This window comes from Phoenix dactylifera, chromosome 2 (genome assembly GCF_051530095.1).
Source record: "Phoenix dactylifera cultivar Ajwa chromosome 2, Ajwa_hap1_PhDact_Kaust_v1.1, whole genome shotgun sequence".
In the NCBI taxonomy this organism is placed as follows: domain Eukaryota; kingdom Viridiplantae; phylum Streptophyta; class Magnoliopsida; order Arecales; family Arecaceae; genus Phoenix; species Phoenix dactylifera.
Genome location: NC_143191.1, coordinates 48214647 through 48228681, shown reverse-complemented (window position 1 = coordinate 48228681; position 14035 = coordinate 48214647). Strand labels below are relative to the sequence as shown.

At 40.7% G+C, this 14035-nt stretch overlaps 2 protein-coding genes across 2 annotated transcripts; one reads left to right on the top strand and one right to left on the bottom strand.

The window, feature by feature from the left end:
* The first annotated feature begins 1632 nt into the window (after positions 1 to 1632).
* Positions 1633 to 6074, top strand: LOC120105254 (uncharacterized). The gene is made up of 3 exons (XM_039117556.3): positions 1633 to 2810; positions 4417 to 4658; positions 4935 to 6074. The coding sequence occupies exons 2-3, from the start codon at positions 4419 to 4421 to the stop codon at positions 5625 to 5627; spliced, it is 933 nt and encodes a 310-aa protein (XP_038973484.1). The 5' UTR covers positions 1633 to 2810; positions 4417 to 4418; the 3' UTR covers positions 5628 to 6074.
* A 406-nt stretch (positions 6075 to 6480) lies between these two features.
* Positions 6481 to 9082, bottom strand: LOC103718042 (Pentatricopeptide repeat (PPR) superfamily protein). Its single transcript, XM_008806684.6, has 2 exons — positions 6716 to 9082; positions 6481 to 6596 (listed from the first exon to the last, which is right to left on the bottom strand). Exon 1 carries the CDS (start codon positions 9014 to 9016, stop codon positions 7058 to 7060), a length of 1959 nt encoding a protein of 652 aa, XP_008804906.4. The 5' UTR covers positions 9017 to 9082; the 3' UTR covers positions 6481 to 6596; positions 6716 to 7057.
* Between the last annotated feature and the right edge of the window lie 4953 nt (positions 9083 to 14035).

Sequence of the window (14035 nt, the reverse complement as noted above, 5' to 3'; positions counted from 1 at the left end):
AATGCTACGCTGCATAGGAGGCGACCTAGTTGGTGACCCTGTTCGCCTCTCTATACACGTATGCGGTCTAGAACTCACTACTATTAGCCTTTTTTGAAAAATATATTGGGCTTTATTTATTCAAGAGGAGAGATGCTTGAGTGGTACATAAATCTTGCACCACAAAAAAAAAAAAAAAACTCATACGGCTTTTGTCCAACTTTTCCTTTGACCTAATCCTCTAAAATGCAGCTGCAAGAAATTTCTACAATCAGATTTATAATAAGGTTTTTCTTGGCGATACGACTCTGGCATGTAGAAGTTCGCTAGAGAGATTGGATTTATGGGGAATAAGATTTTTTTTTTTTTTTTTTTTGAGGTAACAGAGAGGGGAGGGCTACATGGAAGAAAAATCTCTCCTAGATTCTATTGACCTATCAAAACTTATCCTGTATGTATGCTGTAAGAATTCCATGTAAGTTGCATTGTAGAAGATCTGCTGGCCTCTAAGTAGTTTGAATGGTGCAAACTAAGGAGTGTGATAAAAGACTTGTAAATTGGTTATGAAGTGCTTTTATATGTCATTTTTGTTGGTTTTCTTTGTATGTGTCAGTTGTTGTTGTTGTTGTTTTTTGTTTTTTGATAAAACAACTTTTAATTTTAGATAAGCAATCAATCACTCTTGATTAATGAACCCATTTAAAATGATGACGAATGCTTTGAGTGGCAAAGTTAGGCAAAATATAAAAGAAAGGAAGCTCTGCACTAAGCTTCTACTAGAAAATAATGGATAGTGACTACAAGATAACAAAATTATCTGATGAAATCACTGCTCTTAGCTTAAGAATTAACTTTTGAATCCATGATTATAAAACAACAAAATAAATGCTTTTTTTTTATGGAAAACAAGAAAATAATTGCTAAGCAACAATTATTATTTAATTTTCCTAATCATGCATTTCAATAACGTAACGGGCCACCCAATACCGTTATAGCGGTCTTTCTTTATTAGAGAGAGAGAGAGAGAGAGAGAGAGAGAGAGAGAGAGAGAGAGGTGGGTGGGTTCTCCAAAACAAAATCCCCTGACGCATGTGGGGCTGTTGGTGGTGGCGGTGGACTTCCCCGGAGATGCGGATTTTTTAATCGGCTTCAAACCTCTGCGGACAAGTATGTTTTTGGTCTGTCGGCTTTTCGACGAAAGCGATAAGCATTAGATGAGAAATTACTGTCTCTCTTTTTTTTTCATCTTTTATTTTTATTTTTATTTTAAATTTTTTTTTTTTACATCGGCTACTCATATTAATTTCGTATGAGTATAACCAGCATTATTAAGAAAAAGTAGACCGTTCAATAATGAATGAATATCTCACTTTGGACGCTTACCAATTGAAGGTAACGGAAATTTGAAACCTTTTTTAGAGAAGATGTGGTAAAAAGTTAATGATCTGCGGCAAAAAAAAATCGCATCAATTTACAAGAAAGCTCAAAGATAGAATTCTACCCTGGGTGAATTTTCTGATCTATAAATAGTACGGAACCCTTTCTTTCAGATAAGAAAGAAACCCCCACACGCAAGTCCTCGACTCTATACCAAAATCAATGATTGGGTTGAGAATATTATCTAGCCAATGAAAAGATAAGTTTTCTTGTGGTGATGATGCCGACTTCTTGCAAAATTTGTATATTTAGACAAAAAAGTAAAACACACACACACACACATCGAAGGAAAAGGTATAGACTCTATATCAATAATTGAATTTGGAGAATACTATGTAGTGGAGAAAAGGATTTTTATGGTGTACTATTTATCCTATGGGAAAACCCCATCAAGGATTACTTCAGCTTCGAGCCAATAAAAGGGGGTGGGGTCTGATCCAAAATGGCAAATCTAGGGTACTAACCACCATTATTGATTGAGGAAAAGTTCCAAACGCCGTTATTCCAGGTGTAGAATTTGAAGAATGTTTTTTCTAGTTGTTTTGCTCTTCTCTTATCCAAATGCCTTTAGGGAAGCACCATTTTCTCTAGTAGAATAATGCCCATCCAAGAAAAGTTTTGCCTTTTTACCCATCTGAGGAGTTGGATCTGGTTTAGAATGACAACTCTAGGATACTGAACCACCATGCTTGATTAAAAAAGTGATCCTAATGCAAAGAGTAGAAACCACTTGAGTAGGTCCAAAGCATGGATATCTTTAGATCTCTAAAGGGACAGAAGTAAGAAATGAAAAGTATTTGATTTTGTCTAGATGAGCTGGAGTGAAGGGGTGGGGGGGGAGGAGAGGGAGAGGGAGAGAGAGAGGAAGCATCAGCCCACTGTAGCATCTATCTTCATGTCCTATAAGAGCTGTCTGGAATATTTTGTTCACATGCTTCCATGGTTACATGGATGAGTGAGATTTGTTTTTATATGTCCTTGTTTTGGTTTGCTGACTCTTCTGATCCTCCCTTGTGGATATGATACAATTCTGAACCGATTTCACCAAGGGCTTCTCCACCTTTTTCTTGCCTTCTTCCCCTTCACAGCCTGTCATGCTTACATTATTTTTGGGCTGCCTTTCTTGTTTTTCCAAGCAATTGCTTGGTTGTTCATGTGTGGTAAAGAGCCTGCCCATATCCGACTAGTCTCCGAATCTATCACCCCTTTCGCTTGGATTTCTCCGATGATCATCGGACCTCCACGGTGACAGCGTCGCCTGGAAAGGAGCCATAGAGGATGATGGGAGAGTGGGTTCAAGCTTTCTTTGGCTGTTTAAGGTGATGTTAGATGGAGGAGTGAAGGGTTGGTAGGGGGGGAAGATGCTTGATGAGCAGTGGAAACAGAGCTTGCAGGTGAATTATACTTTCTTCCTGTTCTTCCTTTAACACCTCTAGAGTCCTTACTTATGTTAAATTTATTGTTCATTACTTTGTAATTGTGCTTCATTGGGATCAAATCAGTTGATCCTTGTTGTTTTGGGTGTTAAACCATGGTCATGCACTTACTTGGAAGGGCTAATCCTCTTGATGGTCTTGTTCTACAAGCCTTTTATCAACAATTAGCAGAACTCTGGAGTGGGTCTTGAATTGCAATTGTTTATCAATAATAGTCATCTACCTGGTGAAAGATTCAAAAAAAAAGGAAGCTATAGTCTTCTTGCAAGATGTGTTTTGTTCTTCAGCTTAGAAGATGTTTTTTGTTCTTAATATTGCAAAAGGATTCACCTTGGGGGTCACATATATGATTCATACAATCTTTTGTTTCCTGCACAAGTTTGAGCCTTGCTTAGATTCTTATGGCAGCCGAGAGAGGGGAAAAAATAATTGTTGGCTAACCATGTGGTTTTATATAATTTGATAGAACTTTACGAACCCTAAAAGGTAGCCATCAGTTCATAAACTCAATTTCCAAACGAAGATAGGTCTGCTCGCTCTTCCTTGGCAAGAATAAAACATACCACTTCTCTGTTTTATTTGAACTAACCACGTTCTGGATTTCCGGTATCTGGTGTTCGTCTATCCCACCCTGTGATCTTCAGTCCACTTTGAGCTAAAAAGATTTTCCAGGCTCTCCATCTCTCTGTAGCTCCAAACTTATGTTAGATATCTATCTCTTATTTTGGTACTCAATCAAATAGGAGCCGGGTTCTCTTATTTGTTGTTGTTGTGCTCAAGGATTTCCTTGTACCGGAATCAAAATCTTATAATCAATATTTCTTTGTTGGATCGACTGTAGATGTCATAGACTGATGACATAATTGTAGTGGACTGGCGATAACAATTTTAGGAACACGGCACAAAGCCTTGAGCTAAAATTGTTAGATGCAGCGATCATATAGCACTTCTGCTTCATGAGTCTTGAGTAAAATGCTGATGTTTCTATAATTTTATTTATCAGGGTTGAATGCGGATATTTCATTTATCTATATTTTGTCTTCTCGATTGGAAGTATGGATTTAAGTTTTGATAACATCTCGATTCTGTTGGAATGCACTCATGACATAATTTTGTAACTGGAGTGATCGGCTGATTAACATGCATGATCAGATCATTATTGTTTTTGTTGTTGTTATTATTATTATTGTTGTTGTTGTTGTTGTTGTTGTTTTGATTGAAAGGGAGGCCTAAGGCCACCCACGGATCAGATCATTATTTGAGGAAGACACATTGAGGCTGTAGAGTTTATTATTAATTACCTGTGAAGATTGTTCTGCATAGTACGAAGGTCCAGCATCAGTTTTTGGAATGCAGCTGAATCTCCAACAAGCCAATTGACTCACTACAAACAGTTTGTGAAATATAAGAAAAGAATGCCATTAGAGCTGTCTTAAATTGTAAATGTTTATTGAATATCTAAATCTTTACATTGTTACATTTTAGTTTCTGAGTCTTTACTGATACAACATTTTACCAGCCATTATGAAGAAAACATAGCTGACATGGCCCCTCATTGTCTCAGGAATGGGAACAAAACTGCATGACACTCATAATGTTTTTTCCACCTTGCTAAAGAACAACCGTCATGTAGTAACCATCGATCTGAACACTCCAGATAGTTGGGCCAGGTTCAGTAATATATTGCTGAAGACGGGCAGCCAGACTGCTTTCAATTGTCTTCCAGTGTCCATGGATAGATTGCAAAGCAACAGAGAATCTGTCAGAAATGCCATGTTGAAGCATGAAGAAATATTCAGACAGCAGGTGAAACTGTGCTCATGTGTCTCATTTTTTTTATTTCTACCCACTCCAAGGATAGGCAGATGGTGTTATGGATGCGGATTACTTCTGAATCCTCTCGGCCGACTTCCTTCTTTGCTGGCTTTGCTCTTCCCTTCTGACATTTTTTTTTCTGATGTACCCCTCTCTCTAACAGGTGGCAGAATAAGAATGCCAAGATGGATAGATGGCAACTGTTATTACTTTAGTTCTAGTTTATCATCAAGTACTGATGCGCAGATTTTGGATTGGATATTGCAGGTGCATGATCTACACCGGCTATACAGAGTTCAGAAGATGCTAATGGCTGAGATGAGAAGTAAGGAGGAGAAGCCCCAATCTCCCACAATTGTGACTTCCAGAGGGTTCACAGATACAAGGACCAGATTTTGGGGTAGTGCATCTACCTCAGAGACCAGTCATTCTTCCCATGTCAGTAATACACTTCACTCCACTAAACATCTGAACTCTGAGTACAGCTCCATCCATCACTACAACACAAGAGCAGGCCCTAGCTCACGAGAACTGAGCATATGCTCAGAAGACCCTTTAAGAGTGCCGAAGGGCTTCGATCTTGAACAGCCCGCTGAAGAGTACACCTCCACAGAAGTTGGACACACCCAAGATCAGATTACCAACTTGGGGAAGCATCTGAAAGAAAAGATGAACACAGAAAGCTCCAAAATGTGGACTGATGATGAGAATGATGTTGAGCTCACACTTGGCATAGGATGTGGCATTGGTAAGAAGAGATCAAAACATTGGCTTAGCTTGAATGATGAAATAAGCTACTCTAAGCCAGCTCCAAGTGATATCAGGCCACTGCTCTTGTCTACACCTGTCATACCACAGAGAACAGAGGAATGCAGTGACCACTCGACCAGCAGCTTCGACAGAGAAAGCTTACAGAGACCCCCCTGGCTTTTGCAAGCTTTAAGTTTGAACAAGACATAACTTCAAAACTTGGTGCAAGTCTTTTGGGTATAGGCAATTGCTTTATTTATGGAGTTTCAACTTCAGTATATCAGCACTCATTTAGGTGACAGCCGGCATGCAGGAATCATGCCTCCTGAGATCTATAGTCTTCTCACCACTACATCCCGTGTTCTTCAAGCTACTGCATTTAAGGTTCTGTTCTATCATCGGATCAGTTTTTCTGGGTTTCAAGATTGATTTATATTGGTGGGAAAACTTCATTGGTTTAATGGAGTTGGAAGTAAATTTGGTTCTCTTACAATGTTTTTTTGCAAACGGTTCTCCTTTCTAGTAACACCCCCATGAGAATAAGTATCAGAGGCTCATCTCACAATGGGGACTCACGATCAATAACAAGGTCACCTCTGTTGTCTGTAAACACTGACTTCTTTATATGTAAATGCAAGCTAATAACTTTTTTCTGCAGGATTGTAGTACTTTCTCATGTTGCTCCTCCATATTCACCAATCTATTATTTTTTCTTGGTTCAATTGATTCTGCTTCTATTCTTATATCCTCTTTGGTTCAAAAAGTACCAGGAGATAAGAAAGAACCTCCAACCAGGGTCTTCAAAGGAGTGATCTCATAGGCCTAGCAGTTTTGAACTAGGTCAATTTACATGGACACTGAAAGACTGTTTCTATTTTTTTTATGGAATATGAACATGAGCTTTGGGAATATGGAAAACAACTATGCTTAACTACAATCACTGTCTTCGTAAAACAAAAGAACAAATAGGTAAAACCTAGATAGAATAGGAGTTGTCAGTACACCAGGTGTACTTGGAGGGGCAATAACAATAGAGAACAAAGAAGAAAATGCAAGAAGAGGATTTGAGAATTTCTCAAAGTCCAACCTCCTCTAAATAAAGAACCAATGACAGTTCACATAAATTACTACGGTATATCACGACAATGTTCAATCACTTTTCCAAGATAGTTGTGCAATCTGCATTAAAAAAAAAAAGATGAGATTTTTTAATACAGCTAATAAAAGAAACCAGCTCTACTTCATGTCTCGCCTACATCTGACTTATAAAAAAATTCTGAAAACATAAAAAAACGTACATCCTTTTTTTGTTTGAAAAGAATTGGTTCTCCTTAAGGAAAAGCTGGTTTGAATCTTCTGGCCAGCTGAGAAGCTCAACTCCCTTTAGTTTCATTTTTCCATCTTCATGTTTATCGCTATCATAGATATCTTTCATAAGAAAAAAGATCATAGAATTAGTTCCCTGGATTTAGTATAATGCATGTCTTCAGCTCTTTGCGCTGCTTCAGCAGAGGTCAAATGAATTCACAAGGATCCAATAAGGCAACTGAGCTTCAAAAGAATTTAGGAATCTCATATCAAAATCATGCCATACTATTTCTCCTCCCTTCTCATGTTTATGTTGCTTATAAAGCTCACCTTCACCAAAATTCACCACAGGAGCACTCACCATTTTTGAAGTGGTGGAACCTCATGTTATCCCTCACCACAATCTCCCTGCTTTCAACCTTAGACACAAGGCGCATCACTAAATGACAGTCCTCACAAATCCTTAGGTTCTTCACAATCCTAATTGTGCCTCCAACAGTGGTTGTTAACAGACCGAATGCCAGAGCTAGCTTCTCACTATGACCCTTCAGTAGCCTTTCCTTCTCGTCATCACTAACATCATAGACAACTGAGCTCAAGACAGGCACATATCCATCTTGCTTCAACCTCCGCAAAAGCTCCTCTAGTGCCTCCTTTATCTCACGAGACCTAGGGTGCAAACCATCTCCTGCAAAGAACTCATGAACTAGACCATCTTTGGCCTCCACCCAGCTTGCCGCTGGGTTCTTCCTCAACCCCCTTCCCCTCATCAACTTCCTCACCTTCGACACCTCCTCCCACATCCCTGCCGATGCATATATGATCGACAGCAACACATAGTTCCCGATTCCATCAGGTTCAAGCACGAATAGATGATCTGCTGCAATTTTAGCGATTTGGGTCTTCCCATGGATCCGGCAAGCACCTAGCAATGCTCCCCACACACCACCATGGGGTTCAACAGGCATCGATTTCACAAGTTCAAGTGCTTCTTCCACGAGACCTGACCGGCCCAACAAATCCACCATGCAAGCATAATGATCGGCAGAGGGAGAAATCCCATACTCGTCCTTCATTTGTGCAAAGTAAGAGCGGCCTTCCTCCACCATCCCGGCATGGCTGCATGCCGTGAGCACCCCAATGAATGTGACCCGATTAGGCTTCACCTCCGTCCTCTCCACCATCTCCTTAAACAAAGCGATTGCCTCCTGAGCCCTCCCATGCGCAGCAAGGCCAACGATCATAGCACTGTACGTGTACACATTTCGCTCTACCATCCCATCAAACACCTTACGGGCCTCGTCAACAAGCCCACATTTTGCATACATATCCACCATTGCCGACCCCATGACGACGTTCCTCTTGAACTCATATCTCTCGGCAATCTCCCGTACGAATCCCGCATGCTTCACGGCACCCAACTGAGCGCAACCGGAGATGGCGCCGATTAACGAGACCTCATCGATTTTAACACCTGCCTCTCGCATTCTATCGAACGTCTCCAATGCCTCTTTCGGCATCGAATTCTGGGCGTACCCCGTGACCATGGCGGTCCACGCCACCATATCCTTCACCGGGGTCTTCTCAAAAAGCCCCTCGGCGGAGTCCATGTCACCGGTCTTGGTATAGGCAACGATCAATGAAGTCCAAGATATGGCGTCTCTCACAGACATTCGGTCGAATAACTTGCGGGCTGACGACAGGTCGGAGCACTCCACGTAGAAAGAGATGAGAGTGTTCTGGACGAAAAGGTCAGAATCGAACCCACCGGTGGCGAGGGCCTGGGCGTGGACCTGGGTGCCCATGGGGAGGCAGCGGGCGGCGCCGCAGGCCTTGAGGAGGGCGGAGAAGGTAAATGGGAGGGGCGGGGCGGGGGGCCAGCTGCGGCGCATGGCGGCGTAGAGGCGGAGGGGATGGGCGGCGGAGGAGGAGGCGGAGTAGAGGAGGAGGGCGGCGCCGCGGATGAGGGCGGTCCAGAGGAAGCAGTTGGGGCGGGGGACCTGGGCGAAGACGAGGAGAGGGTAGGGGTGGGTGGGGACGCGTTGGTCGGCGAGACGGCGGAGGAGGCGGGCGACGAGGAAGTTGCTGCGGTGAAGCCCGAGACGGACGAGGCGGCCGTGGGCCTGTCGGAGGTGCCGGGGGCTGGCGGCGGCATCGAGGGCAGCGATGAGGAGCGATTCGAGAGCGGCGCGGGGGAGGAGAGGGGAAGGGAGGTAGAAGGAGGAGGAGACGAGGATACTGGTGGTGGGGTTGGGTCCGGTGATGGCTCCGAAGGGCTGTGCTAAAACCATCCGAGGGAGAGAGAGAGAGAGAGATAGGGCGGTTGGGCGGGCGGGGGTTGGGGGAGTTGGTGCACTCAATCAGACAAATTATAATAACAATGTATTATAAATAATGTATAATATAATAGCATCATTATCACTTTATTCCATTCAAGTTCTTCAAACAATAATAACTATATTGGAGACGAATAACACCATACCAAAAAAAAAAAAAAATTATATCATGAATACAATATAAATTAAAAAACAAACTTCATTTTTTAAAATTCCAATAATACATCAATATTTTTGAGATACAAGCAATAAAATATATAGAAGAAAAAGCATATATAAACATATTGATGTACCTGTTCGGTGAATGGTATTGTTTGCAGAAGAATCAAAACTTGAACAAAGAATCCGTGCAAAACTAATATAAGCAAAATAAATCCCTATTACTTATGCTAAACAATATCTTTTCCGAGCTACTATAAATGATTAGATATACAGAATTAATTTGGAGGCTAAATCATAGTGAAGCAGAAAATTAAAGAAGCTTCAATTTTTATTCCTTTAATTATCACCCCACCAGCTACTAGCATGCTACTCGTCAGAGCTGATCATGGGTCATACCTCAGGCCTAAACTCTATTTATTTTTAATTGGATTTCAGGCCAAGCCTATGCTGATATTTTCTATATCCAAGCCCAGCTGATGATCAGCTTTACCATCCGTTAGGCTAATATGATTTGGGAAGAGAGTTCAATGCGATCCCTTTGATATTTTCTATTAATGGCCTATATTGACCAACTGGATCCATAATGGCACAACTAGAGAGAGCAAGCAAAGATCTAATTATCAGTAAGCAATTAGTGGGAGAGAGCAAGGTAGGTCGAGTCCCAGAAGCTTTTATCCATTTGCCCTTCTATAATCTGACCTACTACCATACTCTGACCATCATGTCAACATGGTCATGAGAGAGGGAGAGAGCAAGAGAGGCTTTGATCATTGAGTCAACAATACTGTGAGAGAGAGAGAGAGAGAGAGGGGAGGGGAGGCTTCAGCCTTTGGGTTAGCAAGGTCATAAGAGAGAGGAGAGAGAGCAAAGGAATCTAGGTGCCATTGCGAATTTGCCTTTTAATGCTACTACCCTCCAATAGTTTGGCTTGCCACCAAGCTCTAGCCATCCAATGATGGAGAGGGATGGGGTATTGTCGTCTCCCATCGATCATCTACTTAGATGCAGCAAGAAAGGGAGAAAGGGATAGGGTCTTACCCAAACATCGAAGGCTAAGAGTGGTAGTTGGTGCTTGTTGATGATCATTCTTGTTCATGTTGGTGCCGAAAAGGAGGGTCTAGGATGAGAGAAAGATCAAGAATCATGAAAGTGTGGGAGGAGAGAGCTCGATTCGGTTGAATCCTTAATCATAATCTACTTTAACTAGCTGGTTTGCTCGAACTCAAAGTGGTTCGAACAAGTTGACGATTCAACCGTAAGTTTAAGAAAATTTTCAAGACCAAATTAGTTTTTATCTCAAATCATTTTTAGTGTATATTTGGAGAAATGCCAGACCGATTAACGACCTAACTAGTTCAAGCGATGAATCCGACCTAATTTTCAAAATATTGGATGCACCCATTAGGAATAACTCGCCCATTTCAAGCAACCTGGTCAAGAAGGGTCTTGGTGCCCTATTGGTCTCCCTGCCTAGCTTGACCCTATTGGATGCACCCATTAGGAATAACTCGTCCACGCTCGAGGAGGACCTCAGCATGGGCCGCGAGATTGATGATAAAAAAAAAAAACAATAGATTGATTTAGGAAGGTATGGAAAAGGATTAAAATTTTTTCTTTTAAAATGTGGTTCAAGATATGCATACAAAAATTGAAAAGAAAAATACCTTTTCTTACGGAAGGGAGTCTGACGGCTTGAGTTCTTGGCTCCAGCAGATTTTTAGGTTTATAAAGGGACAAGCTATGTAATTATTATATTTTAATATGGACATTTTTGTCAAAAATACAGCTTTCCGAAAAAGCTGAAATAACTTCCTCCCAAAAGCTCCAAATTGGAGCTTCCTCCCAAAAGCTGTTTTCAGCTTTCCGCAAAAGCTGAAACAGCTTTTTGAAAAATTTACCAAACACAGTTTTTCATCTAAAAGTACTTTTGGAGGGCCAGAAAGTGCTTTCTGGCCCTCCAAAAGCTCCCCCAAACAGGGCCTAAAACAGTGATGTCAAGTCGAGCTATCCAGCAGTAGCGCTAGACGCACATGCATACGTGGTTAGGTGAAAAAGGACTACATAATTGGTCGCTTGCAAGTTGGGGCCTCGTTATCATATCTAATTCATCAACGGGGCCAACTCAAGCTCACGGCATCTTCTGGTACCGTTCCATGGCCACATGTGTGCGGTTGCACGTGCATATCTCTGACATGTGTCGCTGTCCTCGTTTTAACTTATTACGGTTCAATCAGCATCATCCTTATTGTTGCTAATGCTCCTGCGTGTTTGTAAAAATGCGTTCGTGCATGATTTTGGTGTAAATCCATGAGTCGACATCAATCTCGTGCATTGTGTCGTACATCTCATGGGCAATCAATGTAAACTTAATATAACTTCTTTTGTCTTCTAGTCATATATTAGGGCAGACGGTGGACCTCTACATGCATGCAAACATTGCATTATTGCTGCAGTTCAACGCTAGCTACGTGCAAGCCACATGTGTGAGCCACCTACAGGGTGTGCAAACTAAGTGCTTGCATTGTTTAACTCTATGAGTGCCAAAGTCCAAAAATATTAAGATGTCATGGTTGACAACTATAAATATTGCCACCAATCATCATTAGCAATTCAGATCAAAAATTTACCGAACCAAATTGAAACTGTTTATTAAACATGTCAAAAAAATTTAGATCTCAATGTATATACTCTTTGATTTTCTAAGTAGTGGTCCTGCGAGATATTTCCAGCTTTTTCCAGTGGACTGATGCTGTATTCTGAATGATTTAGAGAGACTCCAGCTGTCAAGCACACATTGTAACCAGTAGTCATTTAATTGGTTTGGATTTTTGTTTATCATTATTTTTTTCAAACAATGTTAAGAGTAATATTAATATAAGATCATTTGGAAGAAAAATAAGACACATCTGCAAATTAATTAACTTGATAGGTTTACATGTCCGTTAATTAATGAGTTACGTAAACATGCAACAGAACTGCAAAACGATTAAAAAGAAACAAAGAACTCAGACTGGCATGACTAGAGACAAAAGAGAACCAAACGTTTTGCTTCTTCTGCTCAAAGAAATGCTTCGACTCCTGAGTTTCAGACTCTTTGTACATAGCGTTGACTACAGATTCAGAGATTTTCCTTTGGACACTACATAGACAAAGTGGAATAATTTTTACAGAAATCTTTATTCACGCATTCAGAATGCAGCCTTGCAGCAGTCCTAGGATGTGTTATAAGTTCCACGAATCCTAAGGTGAGTTTGAACCTACCTAACTCACAATTGATTTTTTTCCATTGAGAAAATTTTTGGTAGAAGCTCCTAAAGGGAATTGATGAAACACTAGAGTGACAAGAAGATTGCATTCATGATTCATGATCAAGGGCTTTGGCATGTTCACTGTCCATGATATAGAGAATGTACTGATGCCACCAACCAACATCAAGCTATCCAGCTCACAGAAATCTGTAGCACTCGGCTTTATATAGATTCTTTACAACCTAGAATGATTCTTAGGCCATTACAAATAGTAGTCTTTTTGGTTGGAGAAATAAAAACTCCTTACGCTTCTTCCAAAGGTGCATGTCATGAAAATTATATCCACATCTAGCTAAAATACAGAATAGGGAGAAGGAAGTGTTGTGCCAATGTGTACATTAGCATATTAGGCCTTTTCAAGAAATGCTATATAAAAAATAGAAGTAGCAAGAGAGTTCATTTTAAAACTCAAGAATCAAATTCTTATCCAAATCGGAGTTATTTCAAAGAGACCACTCACCTCCATCCTATCCTATCCTATCCTATCCTTACCATCACATCGATAAGCTCAGCCTTATCCTAAGGCGTATGCTTTTAAAATTTCGACTTGACAAAGCCATTCTAAAGGAAAGCCACTATGCTTCCAAGGCTCCTCACTCTCCTACCATTAAAATACTCAAATTTTATTCTAATAGCCTGGTTGGATCGATGTAGCCAATATTTAATACGCAGTCACAAGTTTAGTAGTCAGAAACAATTTGGCCAGATAAATATAATCTCGGAAGCGCCTCTTAAAAATATTAAAGACTTGCCAAAATTTTGGAGAAGTTATAATCTAATTGTACTAGGAAAAATGAGTCTGGGCCTGTAGATAAATTGATTAGTTCTCGTCGGAAACCTCAACTATATAACAAGTATAGATAGTTTTGGAAAGAAAAGATAATAACAACAAAATCTATTTAACGAATCTTATCTCTTCGCAAATTCTCCCTCCATCCAAACCCATTTAAACTTTTGACCAAATAAATATCATTTTTCCTCAATATGACATACTTACTTCTGTGAAGATAAGTACTGTGAAGGCCAACAACTGTTTGTTTCAGCTGGTTGGCACTTCTCTTCTAAGGACACTATTCTTGGGGGAAGTCCAGTGTTCAAATGCTGGTGGTAGGACATGATCACTGTTGTTCAAAACGAAGGGAAAAAAAAAAGGAAAGATTATAAGCATCTGAAGAAGCTTGTCAATGGATTTGCACGTGAAGGGAAGAATCATACGAGTCCAAAACAAGATTAGCCCCCACTGGGACACACCATAAGCGAAACCCATGTGCTCCCCTTCTCGCTAGACTCCAATCTCAGCCATGTTCATAGCACAGACAAACACAGCGAACTTTGGAGCTAATAGCAATTTCAAAGTAATAACCAAGCATGGTGAACAAGCCTCAGGTAGATGCAGTGATGAGACTGGCTGGTTATGCCATTACTATAGCCAGTCTAAGGAGGCCATCTTCGTGCCCAAAAGATTTTTTTTTTTTCTTTGTTGTCTTTATTCTGTGTTCACCAA

Bases quoted from the DNA above. Each gene is read 5' to 3' on its own strand.
- LOC103718042 (XM_008806684.6), bottom strand. From the start codon at position 9,016: ATGGTTTTAGCACAGCCCTTCGGAGCCATCACCGGACCCAACCCCACC.
- LOC120105254 (XM_039117556.3), top strand. From the start codon at position 4,419: ATGGGAACAAAACTGCATGACACTCATAATGTTTTTTCCACCTTGCTA. The intron at 4,659-4,934 runs GTGAAACTGTGC...TGGATATTGCAG, and splicing joins AAGAAATATTCAGACAGCAG to GTGCATGATCTACACCGGCT.